Here is a 20,917-nt window from a genome sequence, read left to right on the forward strand (position 1 = left end):
TTCAGTCTAATGAAAATTGTTGAGTATGACAACACAACTGATACAAGCAACTATGTACAACCAATTCCTTTTAGCAATAATAACTACTATAAGCAGTTTAGAATAAGGAAATTTTGAATTACCCCTATGGAATCACTCATTGATTTCATTGAACATGTAGAAGCAGAACATGCAGAAGCAGAACAGGGTCGCACGACAACTTTTTCAAGGAGCAGAGGATCTAGGAGGTGGTTGTGGGCTTTTGGATGACGAACGACATACATTAAGCTTGCCTAATGTTATCAAAAGTCAGGCACCGGATGTAAGCACTAGGATATGCCTTCTTGCATTCCGCGATTTCATGGAGGACTTGAGATGCGTCCGTGCAACCAAACATGGGAAGCTTCCACATTGCCAAGTACCTCCCATCGTAGTAGTTAGGAATTCTGCTATTCTCGCGATAAACATACCCCAGCTGTAGACAAAAATATTCGGAACAAGAGATCAGTATTTCAACCCCTGCTTAACAAAAAACTTCAGACCACAGAGTATTGCTTCAAGCCATTGATTTATATAATGATTTTGTGCATGCAAGAGAGAAAAGAAACAGAAAGTTCATCTCCAGAGATGGCAATTTCAAGATTGAACAAAATTATTCATCAGTGCCACAATTTGGAGTGCATTTATAGAAAATTTGATAACATATGACACACATTGAATATTTTCTATATAAAAAATATGCAGTTTCTACCATTGGAGTCCAATTCCTATCACTATCAACTATCAAGAAACAATACACCTGCTAAACTGAAAGTTTATAACATAATTTAAATTATGATAAAGAGTGGATGCAAATAGCAAATTCTTGTTATCAATCGGATTCCAAGTCTGTTTACACACAAACGAGAGCCAACTATAAGCAGTACAAAAGGTGGTAATATAAGCAGCTTAAAAAAAATTAAAAACAAAAATACAAGTTCCGATCAAAGTACCTTCATACAGTGAGTTTTAGATCCATTCGAATCAGCTTTGGCGGGCTAGGTTTTAAGCCAACATAGGTGGATCCAGCCACCGGAGCCGAAAAGCTTGCAGCAGACATAATTGATTTATTACCAAACTGATCTAGAGCACAACTGGAAACACAAAACTAGAGACTAGCACAAGATAAATAGATTAATAGATTTTTCAGATTATGTAGAGTGTGAAGATGCGACTGAATAATCGTTTTTGGGTTTTGATATCATCAATTCATAATTTTGACAGATTGGAAGGGCTGGGCTCGTCAAATGGATTTTGTGTTCCATGCTCAAAGTAGCTAAGATAAATTCACATAACTTCCGGTAAGTAGCAAGTGCTACGTTACGCTAGTGAGCAGAAATCAAGGGCACCAGGAAACTATTAGGAAAAAAAGAAAAAAAATATTGTTCTAAGGAAAAGTAAGAAAAATTCCAATGCTAACTAAAAATATTACTGCAAAACATAGACAAGATTATACACACCTGGACAAAGCTATACAGGCCCGGGATGGACATAGCATCTGCTCCGAGCAACTTTAGTCCAAAGTCAACATGAGGCTGCATGATTGGAAATTCAAGACAGTGCGAGAGAGATACGATAAGAAGCTTGTTTAAACATTTGTGAGGTCATTTACAATGACAAAGAAGAAGTGACATTAATATGTAGCATCTTTTCACTACATTCTTGTTTGATAAATTATGTATTTGGGAAAGTGCATCGTCAGATTCCTTCCAGAATGAGAGAATAACAAACACTAATGCAAGAACTTGCTATGAATAAAAAGTTAAATACTAGTAGAAAGATTCTAAAAAGGATTATACCCGTAGATAGCGTAAAAAGACTTTTTCATGTTGACATATAATTAAGCATAACGGTAAAATAAATATATTGTACAATACACCTCACCTTCTCCATAAGAGACACTAATATTTTTGCAAAACAAGGGAATGATGGAACCAGTGGCTTCAGGGTGATACGTGGAGAAGCAAATACCTGCAAGTCAACCACCTGAAACACTCTCAGGAATTAGAATTCACAATAATATGGGGAAGAAATGTGTGTGTGTGTGTATGAGAGAGAGAGAGAGATCATGTAAGTCAAAAGCAATACCATTTAATATGTGTGTGTGGGTGTACTCTTGTGCTCTTCCCAGCTGGTAGTGGGATCTAAAAGAAATGAATTAAGACTACCTGAACAGTGGCTTTCAATCCAAATGCCTTGGCTGCTACAAGGATGTTAAGGTTCCCTGCCCACTTCAGTGTTGGTTCCATAATCAATTCCTTCTCCTCAGTGCTATAAACTTTCATCCCTGGCATGTAATGGCTTTAATTAAAGTGCATGATAGAAACTTAAATATATTATGTATCAAGGAGTTAAAGGGTGGAAAAGATGAAAGTCATTATGTATGCAGTACTGGGTGAACTGCTCATAGACAAACAGGAAGCGGTAACTAGGCCGCTCTCATAAGAGTTTTTAGAACCGTAAAAAGTTATTTCAATGAATGCATGAGTATTTGGTAGATCGTAATTAGTAATTAGCACATAAAACTCACGTAATTAGTATTTTTCAAGAAACTCATGAAAACGATATTCTGAGTTTCTTTTTTATCGTCTTCAAACTGCTGTGCTACTGAAGCATTTCTCTTGAGACATTTAGTGGTAAGGTATCAGAATCAACAAGTCCCTAACTAGAAAGAATCATATCAGCAAATCAATCAGTGGTCACATATTTCATATTGTGACTCGAACAGGTTACACTATTTCATGTACTCGGTCTTTCTTTAACAAAAGAAAACATACCTAAAGAGAACCCGTTTTTCGATGATTCTGTGAGTGCAGCATCAACAATATGTTTGAGACGTATCAGCTTAGACCCTCGCATGACAGCATTGCAAGTTATCGGTACCTTTGGTTTACAATCACTTATTCTTTGGGCAACAGATTCAGCAGAGAATCCAGCAAAAACAACCTGGAAAAAATCAAACTTGCAGTACTTCGATAAATGCTTGTTCAAAGACATCACAGATTGTAAGCACCAGAAGTCTAGTAACAAAGGACATGGGTCTTTTTATCATACCGAGTGGACTGCACCGTTTCGAGATACTAAAATAGTTAAGATAATAAAATGCCAGAACTAAATGCATAACATAAAGATAAAAAGCTAAATTTTCATGAAAATAGAATCTTAGCTTACACAGGCAAAGGACATGCAAAGAGAAGACAAATGAAACAATCAGGAACTTACCAAATGCCTTCTATAACTTTACCCAAAAAAGTCATTGACAACTGCCTTGCCATTCCTTGACTCAAGTCATAGACGTTCAAGCATACCTTGTGACCTTCCTGAAACCAATAAGCAACTATAATTAAATGCTGAACATGTACAAATTAGTGACAACAATTTGTTAACAAAAACATACAGGGAAATTCATACAATTAGATATCCAACACAGTTCCCCTTGACATAATTAGCTATATACCACTGATATAAAAAAATACTAGTAAACTATTAGTTATTTTTAAAAAAAAAACATATATACTGGAATTAGCTACCAACATGCTCATTATCACAAGAAAGAATTGAATACCATGTAATCAGTAGACATGAAAGGATCGTTAACTTTACACAATTTACAAAAATTAAAAAAACAAACAAAAATACACATGAACAACCAAAAACACCCAAATTACCTAAAGTTTTAAATCTTTTTCTCAGATTAGGTCCTGTATACAACAAGAAGAAAAGTATAAGCAACAAGTTTAGACACTAAATTAATAAAAAAAAAATAAGGGTTTCGAATTAGAAAAAACCCCAATTTACAAAATTAGGGTTTTGAATTCTAAAATCCTCAACTTTTAAAACTGGTGTTCGCAGAGAAGACCAGTTCGATTCAAGTAGATACAACACTTACCGAAGTAGATAGGTTAACTGAAAGAGGCTTAACGGAGAGATTGAGAGCGGAGAGAGGTTCAGAGAGAGAGAAAGGTTCCAGTGAGAGAGAGAGAGAGATTGTGATGGTGAGATGATGGCCGGAGTTCAGAGAGATTGTGAGGGGAGAGAGGTTCGATCGAGAGAGAGAGAGAGAGAGAGTTTCAAGAGAGAGAGGTTTGATTTTGTTGTGTCTGAAGATTGATTTGGGGGGAACCAAAATTTGGTTAAGGGAGGAGAATTTTGGGATTGTGGGGAATGTAGAACTAAAAACTGAATGAAAATTTCATTAACGGGGGAAAGAAAAGGTGGGCGCAAATTTTTATTTTTTTTGGTGAATTTTAGACATCGGTTTAATTATAACCGATGTCTACAAAGAACAAAGACATCACAAAAACACGGGGTGATGTCAATATTTTTTACATCAGTGGCAAAGTTAACCGATGTCTAATGTGTGATGTCTATTGATATTATTCTTGTAGTGATTGCATTTAACAGAATTGCGATTGGCCAAATTTTTGCAGTGACAATGATCAGTATTTGAAACTGTGGGTCTGCAATTAAGCTTGTAGAGACCAAAGGAGTGGCCTCAGTGCTATCAACATACTTTTTTAGTGCTGATAGATATCAACATTGCTCAGAAAAATGTTTTTATAAAAGTTTTTTTTCTACTAAACAAACTGTTCTGAACAACATTCTTTTTCATCACAGAAACACTGCCTAAAATGTCATGGAAGGAAGGGGAAGATACATATGGTGCTATCAACTGCATTGTACTCTTATACGTTAACTGCGTACTTGGGCAAAATTTGAAAGCAAAAAAACAGACATTAATCATGTAAAGTGCATTCAAGAAAGCCTAACAGAGAGCTTGAGAATAACACAAGGTGCACAAGAAGTAATATGTGGCTCTGTGCAATAAGGTTATCAACTTCAAATTGAAAAGTAGTAATTATAAAGTGTGTGGCAGAACTGCAAGATAATTTGTTAATGAAGAATAAAAGAGATAAATTGTCAAGTAGAGCACGATGTGTACAGGGAATAACTATGTGGCTAAAAACCGTAAGGTAACAGCTATCCGGTACTCTGAAATTTTATAGAGTAAAAGGTGCGCAAAATCCAAAGGAAGGTTCGGTCTCTGCAAATCAAGAAGTATATGAGGTCACAACATGATTATCATTGCAAGCATTCTGGCGGCTTGTTAATGGATACCACAAAGATCGTAGAATTTCCAAGTGACACCAAATGATTCTAATCATCTTTTTCAATTCTCATTCAAAATCTTCCGATTTAGTAGCACACATAAAAACTGTACATGTATTAAAAGGCTTGCACAATGTTCATTTGTGATTCGAAATCATCAGAAAGAGTGTAACAAACTAAGCATAATATGCTTCGTCTATTAAATTTATAAACTTCGTCACAGATAAATTTGTAAATTTTGTTAAACAATTGGGGAGCAGAAGGAAAACAATGCAAATAAATAATATAACAAGACAGTATACTCCATCGGTATCCAGATTTATCAGTTCACCAAATCATTATTACAAACATAGTTCACTAATATGTATCAGTACAGAGATTGAAAGTTGACAAGATAAGGCAGATTAACATTAAAAACATCTACCAAAAGCAAATGTTGTTAGCAATCTATCAAGAGTGACTACAATAACATAACCAAATTGAGAGCTTCTCCCATCATTAGCAAGCACATTCCTAATTATCATCTTCTCCAGCAGGCCAGTTGACTTGTTCAAATTCTGCAAGTGAAACTAGGTTCTCCGTATACTTGTCAAGATCACAATAGTAATTACGTTTAGCCATGTAAACTGGAAGTGGTATAATCTTGGCCTCTCTCTTATCGGCATTACACGAAATCCACTTATAATCATTCCATGATTTCCACGTGTAATCATTCCCTCTTATTAGCAGTAGGAGATCCCTATTACAGAAGTAGCCAAGACAAAGTTCTACTGGCATGGCTAAATCAATACTAAACATCATTGTCCATGATGCCTCAACTCCACCACCACTAAGGCAAGTATCATCATCCAAACTCCACGTGTTAATTTTCCTGTCCAACATCCTATCCAACTTCCAATCAGTCTCAACATCGCTCGATGCATTTATCAATATAGCAATAGCAACTTGCACTTAGAATTTTATTAGAATTTATTTGATCATAAATCAGGGAGCTTAGTAGAATAATTGAACACCTCTTGTTCAATCAAAAGAAGACATACAACAATCTCCAATACAACACAAGCCTTGTAGACTAATTGGAAACAGAGTAATGATTTTACTGGTAAGCGTACCAGAATCTCACTTATTAGATCTTCCGACAGTGTCGGTGTAATATCCCGTAATTTTTAGAATTAGATTATTAATAGAATAATAGAATTAAAAAGATTAAAATTGGATAAAGATTAGGATTTAAAATTTAATTAGACTAATGGGCCTAAAATTTGGATCAGATTCTAATATGGGTAACTTGTAGGTTAAGATATAGGGTTTTTCATCACCATATTCGTCTTTCTCGTTTTTATTATCAAAAATCAGCAGTTTTGTAAAATTAGTAGAAAATTCAACATAAGTCAGAATTCAGTGATCCTGGACTTTACGGAAAGGTCTTTTCGTTCTCTACAACTTTCGTGCTTCGTGTTTTTCAAGGAAACGTCGTTTAGATGGTCAAAAAGAGTAAATTCAGATCTGGTCAGTTTTGAAGGTAAGTTTTCGATCGATCTTACTAGTGTTTCAAACTTATGTGTTTTACGTGTATATTTGATTAATAAAACTTGGGCTAAGTGATGATATATTTGAAAGTATTATGTGTTACAGTATGCGTAATGTTGATGTATATATGTGGCGTCGAGACGATAATTTTGGATCTCTAATTTATGCCATGGTTTGTGAAAAATATCGAATAAGAACTTAGGACCGTGGTCACCGGATTGTAGTGACAGTTTTCTGAAAATTTGGAACCGTTATCACCAGGTTGTATTGGTCGTGGCATGAATTATGGGTTTTAAATTATTGTTGTTTATGTGTTGTGTGTATCGTATATATCGAATAAGAATAAGAATAAGAATATGTTTCGAATGTGTTTGTTTCGTATATTGTATTATATAGGTCATCGTATTTTGTTATATGTGTATGTTTTACTTGGCCAACTAGTTGGATCGATTGATTTCTTGGTGGGCTGTTTAGCTCATTACTTACAATTTCAGGTTTCGTCGATTTCGAGTTGGATAGCATTGGAGTTCGAGAACCATAGGTTTGGAGTAGATTGACTTTTGGACTTCCGCTTTTAACTGCGTTTTCGTAATAGTACCTTTATAATAGAATTTTGGATAAATAGATTTAATTTTGTATTAGTTTCGAATTAAAAGTCCGCAAGTGCGGGCTGTTTCAGTCGGATTAGGTCTATTCGCTGCCATTGTAGAGGTTTGGGTAAAATTTTTGGTCAAATTGAAAACGTCATCGTCACATTGAGTAACTGGGATTGAGGACGGAGAATTCAATGTTTTTTGTGGTGCGTCGACTTGGTCGACTTGGTTGGAGAAATGATTGGTTGTAGGGGATGAATTTGGGCTAATTGATATTTTTATCTTAATATTTTCAGGATGTTACGACGTCGTGAATCTACATGAAAGACGACTATGAGAACACAAAAATTATAAAATTAGTTGTACACCAGTCTCAATTAGTTAATGATACGACGCCTTCAATATGTATAATATTTCCAGGACGATACGACGATATTTTATCTTAATATTTTCAGGACGATACGACGTCGTGAAGCTAGAGCAAGTTACGACGTTTACTTCTTTGAATTTGTCCTTTGTTTAATATCTTTCATGAGATGTTTTAAAAGATAAACTCAACCAAGAATTTGGTTGCTAGCTACTTACTCTTTCTTCTACCTAAAAGGAATACAATGAAGAATGTAGTAATTCAGATATTAGTGCAGTGGTGATTATGCCGAGGTTCGTTGGCTAGTCCGAATTAGGCTGATTGAATGACGATCATGCATTGGCCATCTTTAGTGAGCCTTCCTGCTCGTGCTGTACTGCCACATGATGCTATACTGCATCATGTGGCTCAATGGCTGTACTGTTTCATGGGGGTGACGATTAATACTTTTCTAGTGATTCTGCTAGATTGGAGGCCTCTGATTGGAAGAGGGACGAAGTTCCTATTGCTGCTTCATCAAACAAATGTTGCGTTCTAGACCAACAGAGCAGGATGTAGAGGTATGCATTGTTTGAAGAATCGGACTTTTTAGTTAGTAACAAAATAGGTCGCATTATAAAGTACAAGAATAGGTACCAAAATACTAAACAACATAAATCATTTTCTAACATTTTTATATAGACGCATATATACTTGCTTTCAATTAATCGAATCAATAATCAGTATATCAGAAATAATTTCCGGAGCAACATCAAAACCTGACATGGAATGCGCAGCCTTATTGTAGTATGAGCTACTGCATTCGCTCTGAACAAACTTCACTAGCACAAAATCAAGTGCTTAAAAAACTCGACACAAGTACTTGGTGAGATCAAATATTTTTATAAAAAAATTATCAATTAACCGAGTGACATAAGTACTTGGAAACTTTTATTATTATCGGTATATATAATTTATCACTTATATGAAAATTTTTAATTTTAAATTATAAGTTACTTTGTTTAATAATATATCAAACGGCCCCATAATATAGTAATAAGAACGAAATGAGCTTATTAAGCTCCAGCCTCTTGACTTGCAACACGAGCCCGGATTGATAACTCAAATAATACGTGTTTGTTGCATTAGGAAAAAACTCAAACACATTCGAGTTCCATTTCAGAATTCATAATTCTTCTTTCAACCGTATGTCTGTTGCATTTTATCGCAATCAATGAAATTAAATAGAATACGGGCGTGTTTGAGCTTGACTATATAAGAGACAGTAGGTAATTCTCCAGATTGCAATTCTTTTTAAAAGAATTGTTTTTTTCTTGTTTTCTTGTCGGAGCATTAGAAAATAGAAAGAATTACAGTTTCTACACGTGACAGCGACAACACAAGATTGGGGTATTATTTTCCATGATTAAAATTAATTTGATAAATTTTGTTAAAAAATCAATGGACAGAGTGAAAACAGGGCAGATCTATCGGCTCATGGTAACATTATAGCCAACACAGTCTACCGTATTGGATGCACGATGAATAACAGATGAAAAGTTGACAATCAAGCGAAATTAACATTCAAAAGTGTGTTTAGTTATCATCTTCAGAAGTTAATAGCAAATAGATGTAACCATCTATCAAAAGTGACTACAGAAATAGAGATACTACTATCATAAGATAGCAAAGTTTGCAACGTGTTCCTAATTATCATCTTCGTCAGCATTCCAGTTGTCTAGTCTGAATGCTGCAAGTGAAACTAGGCTCTCTGTATACTTGTGACCATCATGATTGCAATGATGCGGCCATCTTAACTTTTTAAATCGTAAACATATTCTTTTTAATTTTTTGGTCATTTAATTCGATATCTAATGTCATAACATGTATGTTGCTTGATCATAACCATTCACCATAATAGGATTATTTAACTGATTCAACTGTGAGAGTTACACATATACTATGGCTAAATGTGTTAAGTAACTTAGGAACCTGCTAGGGAGTTCTAAGACCAATATAATGTTACTTGTCATGTTTGATGGAACTAATTCCTAACTGAACTCGATATAATTGTCACGAATTGAGAAATAAAATTATTAACGACATTAGGTGATTTTCAGATATCTCCCACAACACTTGTCAGTGGTGCACTGGGGATGAACTGTTGCAGGGCAATTCACGATGGACCACATTCGAGTATGGTAGAGATACAAGACAAACAACAAGTATGTGTTGGACAAACTTAGTATTTTAGACTAAGTTGTGAATCATTTTGAGACTCTATATGAGTGAGACACATTATGTGTTAGTGGTGTGTATTTATTGGAACGTATTCTTCTCTTCGAGGGGATTCCAACGCATATTAACACGCTCAAAATGAGTAAAAGGTGAATGAGAACTGATGTTCCAAAGTTTTACCTTTTAATATGAAAAGTGGTTTTGTACCACATCGAGAGTAGCACAAACCTATTCCTTAGTTTTTCTTATAAATACCATGTACCACATCGAAAAGAAAAACAAGTCCTTTCAAGCCTCTCTTTATAAATAGAGTCTTAGGGCACCAGTTTTATTAAGTCAAGAAAATAAGAGTCATCTCTTTCATTCTTGGTCTCTTTAGTCTTAAATTTTTCCAATATTCCGGTGATAGTTCTCGGGCTCAGTTCAAGTTCGCTGAGAGTATATTCGATCTATCGATTATACTAGTATCTCGTTTTATCCTGGGAAGCAGGTCGCTAAATACGGATGGTGCGGGGCGAAACTGCTTTAAGGAGACAGTTTTCTGGACTCGAGATTAAATCCAATCTCTGTTTATTTTCTCAAACCCTTCTCCTAATTTAATTGTTAATTCTCATATGCTTATGTGATTTAAGAATTAACAATGTTTTTGTGAAGTAGTTATATATTCAATATATATATATAACAATGTCTTTATCGTACAAGATTGCTAACAATCTTAAAGCAGTCTTCTTCAATTTTCATACTTTATTGTGAGTAGACGCAAAAGTCAATTTGATTGTTTAAATTGGATTTATTTATGGGTATATGAGTGGCCATTATTTGCCTCATTAATTAAATAAAATTTAGTGCGTTAATTTCTTTGATCACTTGTTGCCATGTGCTTGAAATTAATATAAATTCGATTTTAAGTGGTGCTTTGTTTAAGCATAACAGGTACGAGGCAAAAGTAAGCACAAAGTTGTTGGATAATTGGTTTCTTATAAGGCTATTGATGCTTTAATGGTTATTGATTTATGATCAACTTATATTCAAGTGGACATATTTGGTGACATCTCTTTCGGGTTGATCATTATAAATTGGTAGATTAAACCCAAATTTATAATTCGTCCATGTTTTTGCTATTAATGGATAGCTTATTATGTTTTGTTAACAAGGTGATTGATTTCTTAATTCTGAATTGATTTTGGAATTATTAGTTCACTGATACAAGAATCATATATGCTATAGTTTACATGCATGTTTGCAAGTTCATAACATGATATTGCTATGCAATTAAATGATATGGCTACATAAATATGACCCTTCATGATGGAACTTGATTATTTGGTGATTAATTTTTTTTTAATCATTGTTGAGTGATGATAAGGCATCAATTATTATTGTTTAATCTTTAATAATGGAGTTATATCACAAACTTGTAATACTGGATAGAATGCAGTAACATGTTTGTTGTTAAATAATGTGACGAGGTGCGCAGCTGAAGTGAACCAGATTTACAATTGCTCAGGATTCTCCACATTAAAAAACCTAATGGGCCTGGAGTACAGGTTATGGGTCGGCACATAAATAATATTTTTCTGGTTGGATTTTTCCTCCAGTTAAATAGTAATTTCACGTGTTGGTGTCGGTCTGCTGCGGCAGTGAGACACGAGCCTATTATAGTGATCCATGTGATACTTAATACGACGAATATTGATATCAGTATTTATGCTGAACTTCGGAGAGAATCCGGAAAGTTGTTAACCCTAACGCATCAGTTGATCAAGGATCACTGAATGTGGGTTTATTGAAGATTTATGTTCTTCCTTGGGCCTTTTCTGGTTGTACCAGTAGGTAAGCCATAAATGTAGGTTCGTGTGAACCATGTAAATATTTTCGAGAAATTCGGTAATTGAATTTTTAATGATAAGAACTACGGGAAGTTCTTTTAACATGATATTAAAATCTTATAGGTTTTAATGAATAACGTAAAACCTGCTCAGATGAGAGGTAGTGACACGATACGTGTTTACTGTCTAGTTTGATAGTAAAACATTTGTCACTCGTACTCGTAGTCGAGTCAATATTGAATCTAAATAGAGAGATGTGTGCTCTATAAACTCAAGGGTAAATCCAACTTAATACAGATAATTAAGATGGTTGAGAATAAATTTGATGATGAATAATCACCGTGCAAATTCTGTTTGCAACGTGAATATTCATAAGGTCGTTGCACCTTACTCGTATTATATAAATGGAGTAGATGCAGACTTGAGTTGCGCTCTGAGAAAGATGCAAAATGATTGTGATCAGCTCAGACTATCACTGAATTTGAGGATATTAGTTACGAAGGGCTAATCGGTCCTTAAACATGATACCACAGAAGGAAATAATTAAATTTCCTATTAGTTTTGGAATATTTTCTGACATTCTGTAAAATATTAAAATTGTGGGGGTATCTAAAATAGAAAATTATTGAATTTTCTATGAATAGTGGAATGTAATGAAACATTCTTGAAAATAATTGAAATGTGGGGTATCTCGAAACTTGATATCAATACCTCTGTTGGTAGCATGAGATCCAAAATCAATTGAGATATTTTGGATGGATACATAGACAATGGTTGAGTCTAATAATATCCGATATATGAATCTAATTTTTGAGATTCGTAAGAATACTATTACAGAGTTTAGGAATGCTTATGTGATAAGCTAGTAGATCCTAGTAGATCTGTAATTAAAAGTCATCTAAATGAACTTACGAGTTATTGGATGAATGTGAGGATGAACCTGCAGAGAGTAAAAGACTTGGATAATTGCTAATCCTGAATGTCTTGATAATTTGCTTGAAGGTGAACTCGTAAATTTAATAGAAGCAATGCGCTTCACGTATAATTTCTTGATAAGTGAATATATCAAGAGAAAATTTGACTATTACTGAGAGTCAATAAATCAAGATTTTCTAGCACGTGTACTAGAAAATGGATTGTGCATGTTCTCTCTATGTCCTTTATGGGGGAAAGGATGTTAAGAAATAGAGAGAGTGGTTCTGTTTGACAGAATCTTGTTTAAAAAAAAATATAGATCTTCTTACGAGATAGAAGCATTAGGACCCAAATGAATTTGTAAATTGGGAAAATATATCTGGGTCTGAAGGAAGTATAAGGTCAGACTGATACAAAAAATATTACAGTCGAAAGTGATGACCTTATATAATTTATGAAATATTCTCGAGTTTGAGAATAAGGTTCATTAAGATGATACTAAAATTATCGTATTGTGAAATTTAAAAGTGCATCAATGAACATTGAGATGGCTTTTCTAAATAGATATTTGGAGAAATATCTATATACGTGAACCCGAGGGTTGCTCTAGATAAAGCAAGAGTAGAAAATCTGTATTTTCGGTGATCATGTTGAGTGAAACAACATTGACACGAAATAATGGCATATTAAATTTGATATTGCTATGATAAGCAATGGCTTCAAATAAATGACATGGTTGCCATTTTGAGGACGCTCAATATTGGTTGCTATGTGAATAAGGATTGCCAGTTTAAGGACGCTTAAACTCGGTAATGATACAAACTGAAATTGCTGGTTTTTGGGACGCTAAAAGCTGGTAATATCAATAACAAGTGAAGCCTTAAGTAATAACTAGTAAAGTTATTTCATAAATATGAAATATGTCAATATGAGATGTCAAACTGATTCAAAATCAGAGAATTGACAAGTGTGCATGTGTTATTTACACATGATATGCAAGTCATAATTGATTGCATGTGAGTGATCTGATCATTACGAGAAGTAATGACAAGAGGATCATCTCTGAAAATCTTGATGAGATTGAAAAGTTTTGATTTGAAGATTACAATCTTCGTGACTTTAAAACTTTTAGATGATACATGTCACATGTTGGTGATGTGAATTTTGAAGAGGTCAACGAAGCTAAAGTTGTCATAGCTGGAATGGATTTATATATATCCAAGCGTAGATGAACAAGGATCTCTCAAGAAGGATTGCAAGTCTGTTGTACTTTTTAAAATTGTACAAAATTAGACATAGGCTACACAGTTGGTAAACTGGGTAGATGCACGAGTACAATGGAAATTGGTCACTTGGAAGTGATTGCAATGAGATTTAAGTTGTATGATATGTGCTCGTGAGCTTGGACTTCAATACGAAAGATATCTAATTGTACTATGTGAATATAGTATGTAAATTATATATTTGACTTTAAGAACTTAAAAGTCATTCGAGAATACATTTCACACTTAGCAGTCGTGTCATGGAAATCCTAAACTTAGCTCGATTCATGATGGAATACGAGTCTGGTGCATAAAATAAATGCAGTTAAAAGGCCGAGTAGCCACTTTGTAAGGATATTCCTAAATGACAAGGAAAATGTGTCTTCAATATGCATATATCGTGTAATCAATATGCAAATTGGGAGATCACATTATTGTGTATGAAATGGTATGTCTCACATCTATGATGAGGACATAATACCATTAAACAACTATTCTCAACAAGAATTATCATGATTGACTAGGTAAAGTCAAATGATAATGTTTGGATCCACTAACCAGATGGTTAAACTGAGCAAATCTGTTTAAGACAAGAGAATCTAGTTAGACCGAGAGATAGTTGTCAAATCATCGAGAGGAATGAGCCTTGCTTATTGCTTAACGGCGTCATGGTGGAAACCCAACCTTGCTGACTGGAGATCCCAAGAACTTGGTTCAATGGGACAACTAAATCATGATGACCAAATCACTGTGGGGGTAACCCCTGGCCTATTTCTATGATGATGAAACAGTGAGACCCGTAAGGTACGAGGTTAAGCTTTATGCTTTTAATGATCTTTGACGAATACAAGGATTTCAAGTTTGAATACATAATATTCGGTTGGGTAAACGCGGGTTACTCTATAAGATAAAGATCACCTATGTAAGAGAGAAGTATGGCCGCTTCAAAGGAGAATTGCGAGGCACAATTCTTTAGAAACTCTTGCAGAACCAGGACGATGTTCCAGGGCCAAAATGGACATAATCATGAGAACTGAATGAGTCAGGAAAGATATAGTGATGAGTATGTCATCGTTTACACAAACGGTCGAACAGTTCAAGGACATCGCGTCATACTGTCTACCAGTAAAGTCGATATACTTACTCGAGCGAAGGTTCAAGGAGCATTCTCTACCTATCGTATGCTATATCTGACCGCCGGAACTATCACCAAGTCAAGCTCCGCGTCTGTCTGTCTATGTGGTGTCTATGTGGTGCGTGCTACTGGACCATCAATCTCATTTGTGGGGGATTGTTGGACAAACTTAGTATTTTAGACTAAGTTGTGAATCATTTTGAGACTCTATATGAGTGAGACACATTATGTGTTAGTGGTGTGTATTTATTAGAACGTATTCTTCTCTTCGAGGGGATTCCAACGCATATTAACACGCTCAAAATGAGTAAAAGGTGAATGAGAACTGATGTTCCAAAGTTTTACCTTTTAATATGAAAAGTGGTTTTGTACCACATCGAGAGTAGCACAAACCTATTTCTTAGTTTTTCTTATAAATACCATGTACCACATCGAAAAGAAAAACAAGTCCTTTCAAGCCTCTCTTTATAAATAGAGTCTTAGGGCACCAGTTTTATTAAGTCAAGAAAATAAGAGTCATCTCTTTCATTCTTGGTCTCTTTAGTCTTAAATTTTTCCAATATTCCGGTGATAGTTCTCGGGCTCAGTTCAAGTTCGCTGAGAGTATATTCGATCTATCGATTATACTAGTATCTCGTTTTATCCTGGGAAGCAGGTCGCTAAATACGGATGGTGCGGGGCGAAACTGCTTTAAGGAGACAGTTTTCTGGACTCGAGATTAAATCCAATCTCTGTTTGTTTTCTCAAACCCTTCTCCTAATTTAATTGTTAATTCTCATATGCTTATGTGATTTAAGAATTAACAATGTTTTTGTGAAGTAGTTATATATTCAATATATATATATAACAATGTCTTTATCGTACAAGATTGCTAACAGTATGACCAATCCACAATTACATAAACAAATTCAGAAAAATATGCAGTATCCAATGTAAGGCAATCATAAAATGACAAGATATAACCAACATAATTGACTGAATTGGATAAAGTAACAGGGATGAGATATCAAAAATACCAAACTGAGCGCCTCTTTTCTAGTTTTCATCTTCATCACCAGGATTTCAGTTTACTTGTTTAAATCCTGCGAGTGAAACTAAACTCTCCCTATACTCAAAAAAATCACGACGGTAAAAGTGATTTGCCATATCAACTGAAAGTGGGAAAATCTTGGCCTCTTTCCTGTCGGCATTACATGAAATCCATTTATAACCATCAGTTTCTATTAGTAGTAGTAGATCCCCGTTGTTGAAGTAGCCCAGATAAAGCTCAAGAAAAACATCTGGATTGACAAAATCAATACTAAACATTATTGTCCATGATGGCTCAACTCCACCATCACGAAGGCAGGCATCATCATCTAAGCTCCACATGCTAATTTTCTCACACAATCTCGGATCAGTCTCATTATCATCATCATTCAATCCATTTAGTATTATAATAAAAGCAATAGAATTCTTAAACTTGATAATGTAATCATAACAATAATTATGAACAGGGAGCTTAATAGCACAATTCAGCACCTCCTTGTTCAAATCAAACACCACCATACCAAAGCATCCAATACCACACAAGAATCCGTTAACACATACATCAAATTTTGCATGAACAGGAGTGTCGTCAATTGGATCAGGCACCTTTCGCCAAACATTTTTATTAGCAGAATACACCTCAACAGAAGGAGGCAATGCAAGCCTAACAACCTTAAAATCATGACTAATCGGATCATAACCAAAACCTAGAGTTTCTCCATAAAGCTCATTACATGTACCAATATAAGACGGAATAAGTTTGGATTGTCTAGTAGCAGGATTCCAAAAATAAATATCGAAATCAACAGCAACACAAACAATACCATTAGCAGAACCAACAATTCTACAAAACACATCTTGTGAACATTCATACGGAAACTTAAGATCAGCCTGGATTTGACGAGAATCAATTTGAAGGAGAGAAATTTTATGACCTTCACGACGTTCAAAACGGTTCATGATAAGAACTTGTTCAGTTTCGACTGTGTTGGCACGAAGGAGTTGAGCTTTGACGAAAGCAGGGTCATTAATGAGGGATAACCAGGTCTTGCAGACTAACTGGAAACTTAGTAATGATTTCACAGGTACGCGTAACAGAATCTGGTTGATTAGATCATCGGAAAGTGTTGGATTTGGTCTAATCTCCGCCATTACAGAGCAATCGATACTATACACTTAGGAATGATGCTAATTTCCTCTGCAGTATCTTTTGAAAAAAAAAAAAAACAAAAATCTCTGTAGTATACTATACACTTAGGAATGTATTAGATTTTAAAGATTTTTTTGGATTTTGAAGATCTGAAATATTTAATTTAAGTTATTAAAAGAATCCTTTAAAATCTGATATATATTTTAGCAAAAATCGAAAAACATTTTAAAATGTTGGATATTCAGTTGAATTTTAAAAATTTCATTCAAATTTGGTGATATTTCTATATTCATGATTTTTTTTTGCAATTGATAAAATCGTAAATTTTGATGAATTTGCTAGTGTATTTAATATTTTATAAAATTTTAGCAAAATTCACTAGAGAATTTGAAGAATTTTTGGAACATTATTTAAATCGTCAAGACTCGACGAGATTTTTCAACAAATTCACTAAAATCTGTGTATAGTTAAAAATCAGCAACAATTAGTTAAAATCTATTAATTATTATAAATCCCCTAAAATCCGAATTGAATACACCCATAAAATCGCAAACGCTGACAATCCTTACAAATTAAAATCATATTTTAAAGGATCTTTTTAAATATCAAGTACATATCCCGAGTATTGTAATAAGGAAAATGCTAGAGACCCCAAATTTTTACCCCAAAAATTTCCCCCAATCTGATGTGTCACATGAATAGTTGGTAACTTCCTAATAATAAAATGGGACCCGCGTCCATTAATATGCGCCCACGATTTAAAATAAGCCACGTGTCAGCCACGTTATTTGGTAAAATTTTTGGGAAAGATATTTGGGAAACCTAAAACGGCTCTTATAATAATTCAAATAATTATCATCATATTTTAAAGAAACTTTTAAAATGTGAATCAAATATTACGGGATTCTAATAATTCAAAACAATCTCTTAAATTAAATTAAGAGGGATTTTCTAGTGAATAGTTATAGTGTCCACTTATTTTCTCTACATGCCAATTACTTTTTTTTTTTTTTACAATTAATTTAAAGACTGAGCTTTTATTGCTAAAGTTTACCAAAACAAATCAGAGTCACACTGTTTGTGTATGTGTATACGAGTTGGGAGATTGTTATTGCATGTGTTTGAAGAACATTGCAAGTCAAACCCAACTAAATGGAGAAAAGGGTGATCAGTACATTACCTTTTTCACTTGTGGATGCATAGATAATTCGCTCAATCACATCAATCGCTCGCATCGCTTGTAATAGCATCGTTCTTTGCGGATAATCTCAAAATACAGATCGAATATAAATTGAAATTACAGGGACCGTATATTCGTGAATTGACTGCGAATTTGATTTTTAAATAATCACAAAAATTGAAACGCAAGCGCAAACCGCTATATATATATGTAATATAATATTTTATTTCTTGTTAGAATTTTAGTTTGAGAAGTTTTGTTTAGCTTTTTTTGTTATACTTGACTAGTTGACTTAAAACTTTTTATTTTATTGTAGTCATGTCCTACCGGATGTATTTTACAATTTTTAATAATCACTCGTATTCTTGTAGTACATTTTACTTATACAAATTTCTAATATTTGACAAGTATAATTATATTGAACTATTTTTATTTATCATTTATGTTACAAGTCGATGGTCGAATCACAAGTCCATCTGGAGCAACCGGAAATTCGCGGTTGAAAAAGTCGTAATTAACCGCAACCATAATTGCGATTATTATTGGGGATTTTAGAAAACCGCTATATGTGGTTTGATGCGATTTTGACCTTCCAACCGCACCAAACCTAACCGCATATACCCCTAATACGCATCAACTACTAATGCAAGTGCTTGATTTGGAATCGCTGGCCGAAGAAAAGATTGATGCACTGGAAGATGAGAATGAGATCGAGCACATTAATAGGCCCTTCAAATTATAATTGGAGAAGAAAAGCAACCTAGACATTACCATGGACTTCAGATTGGGGCCTCAGTTTTTCTTCTATCAGCACAAAAATGGGGACTTGTTGAGGTACCTATGGAAACATCATTTAGTATCACGGGTTTCAGAGTTCTGTGTGAAGATTACTTGTGTAGTTATTTCCCAGCTTTCAGAATTTGCAGTACAGTTATTAACAGTGGTTTTATGATTTAAAGAACTTTCTAGTTAGACAGGTTTCCTGCGTTACTAATTCTAATTCTTATGGTTTCAAATTCACGAAAATGATAGAATTTATTGAGTTAGGAGACAGAAGTTGTGCACCTGCAATTTAGTAAACATAAGTTGGCAATTTCAAAGACAAAGTGCCATAACACCTAATCCCAGGTGCACAATTGTAAACTAGTACATTTCAAAAATATGTTAGATGAAACTCAGATACCCATGGTTTATTAATTGTAGTGTTCGCCCAAATATACATACATCCTTAATTACTCCCAATTCACCTGCTCATATTCACCATGGAGCAGGTTTAAGTACAGTGGTTGCAGTAGCACAAAGCAACCACCATGTATGACCAATCTACAATCAGATCAACACATTCGGACAAATATACATGACACTATTAAATTAAACTGAGTTACGTCTATGATCCCTTGGTTCCTTATTCCATGGACCTCAATGTTCTTTTGTCAGAGAAACGTGAGTATTCAACTATAGATGATATCATAAAAGCTCACATTCGAAGACAAAGTGCCATAACACCTCGTCCCAGGAGCACATTTGTAAACTAGTACATTTCATATTCCTAATAATGATTAGCATCCATATCAATCCAAAATGCAGTTGTTATCATTATATTTCATTAAACAGCAGAAGATTTACATTGCTGAAGTAGCCATGCATACCTGAATCAATATGAAATATTAGCGTCTATGATGCCTTGACTCCGCCATTAAGAAGGCATATGCATCATCATCCAATGTCTACTTTTTTTTTGAAAATTAAGGATTTCATTAAGAAGAAAAATCAGTTGATAATGTCTCCAACAACAAGTTTGGAGGAGACTCAAAAATATTGAAGCAATTAAGCGAAACAGGGACTCTAGCCATCAAATGAGCACCCATGTTTGCTTGCTTTTTAACATGACAAAGGGATAAATCTACCCTATGCTTTAGCTGTCGCCTACAGGAATCCAAACAATGCCCTAACTCCAAGTAATAACACGTCTCATTCTTCATAGCCTTGACCGCCAGTTCTGAGTCACTTTCAATGACCACACCTTGCAAACCCAACTCGTCCACCCATCTCAATGCTTCCTGAATACCCCGAGCCTCTGCTTCTAAGACTGAATCTTCATTCTTTTACCTCTCACAAAACCACCAACTTCATTTCTAATAAGCATGCCCACCGAGAATGAGTTTTCACCAACGAATAACGAAGCATCTACGTTTAACTTTAGTTGTCCCATCTCTGGAGGTTTCCACCTTGTGATTCTTACTGCCTTTGTCTTCTCTACAACCCTGGAATTTTGAGATGCTTTCCTGCTCATGGCTGTTTGCCAGTCTACAATCTGATTCCTGCTAATATCCATCGCCGTTGCTGCCGTAATAACTTTGCCTTCCCAGACTTTTTGATTTCTAGCGAACCAGATTCCCCACAAAACCGTAGCAATCCTCTCTACTATCTCTGGATTTTCATTGTTTATACTATCCAGGAGCCAACTAGGCGCAAACTCAACACTTTCCATATTATAGACTAACCTCATTCTTTGCCAACACTCTGCAGCAAAACCACAATCAAAGAAGATATGTAAATGATGTTCTATGTCTCTCTCGCACA

General features: G+C 34.6%; 1 protein-coding gene and 1 long non-coding RNA gene across 2 annotated transcripts; both read right to left on the reverse strand.

Annotated features, from left to right (window-relative positions):
* Positions 1 to 1,320: 1,320 nt before the first annotated feature.
* On the reverse strand, positions 1,321 to 2,235 carry LOC141670653 (uncharacterized). The gene is made up of 3 exons (XR_012554674.1): positions 2,187 to 2,235; positions 1,903 to 2,004; positions 1,321 to 1,553 (listed from the first exon to the last, which is right to left on the reverse strand). It is a non-coding gene; the product is annotated as an uncharacterized LOC141670653 (long non-coding RNA).
* A 13,802-nt stretch (positions 2,236 to 16,037) lies between these two features.
* Positions 16,038 to 17,156, reverse strand: LOC141671616 (putative F-box protein At1g47790). Its single transcript, XM_074477895.1, has one exon. The coding sequence runs from the start codon at positions 17,154 to 17,156 to the stop codon at positions 16,038 to 16,040; it is 1,119 nt and encodes a 372-aa protein (XP_074333996.1).
* Between the last annotated feature and the right edge of the window lie 3,761 nt (positions 17,157 to 20,917).

The sequence above is a fragment of the Apium graveolens genome, chromosome 7 (genome assembly GCF_009905375.1).
Source record: "Apium graveolens cultivar Ventura chromosome 7, ASM990537v1, whole genome shotgun sequence".
NCBI classification, from domain to species: Eukaryota; Viridiplantae; Streptophyta; class Magnoliopsida; order Apiales; family Apiaceae; genus Apium; species Apium graveolens.

Bases quoted from the DNA above. Each gene is read 5' to 3' on its own strand.
- LOC141671616 (XM_074477895.1), bottom strand. From the start codon at position 17,156: ATGGCGGAGATTAGACCAAATCCAACACTTTCCGATGATCTAATCAAC.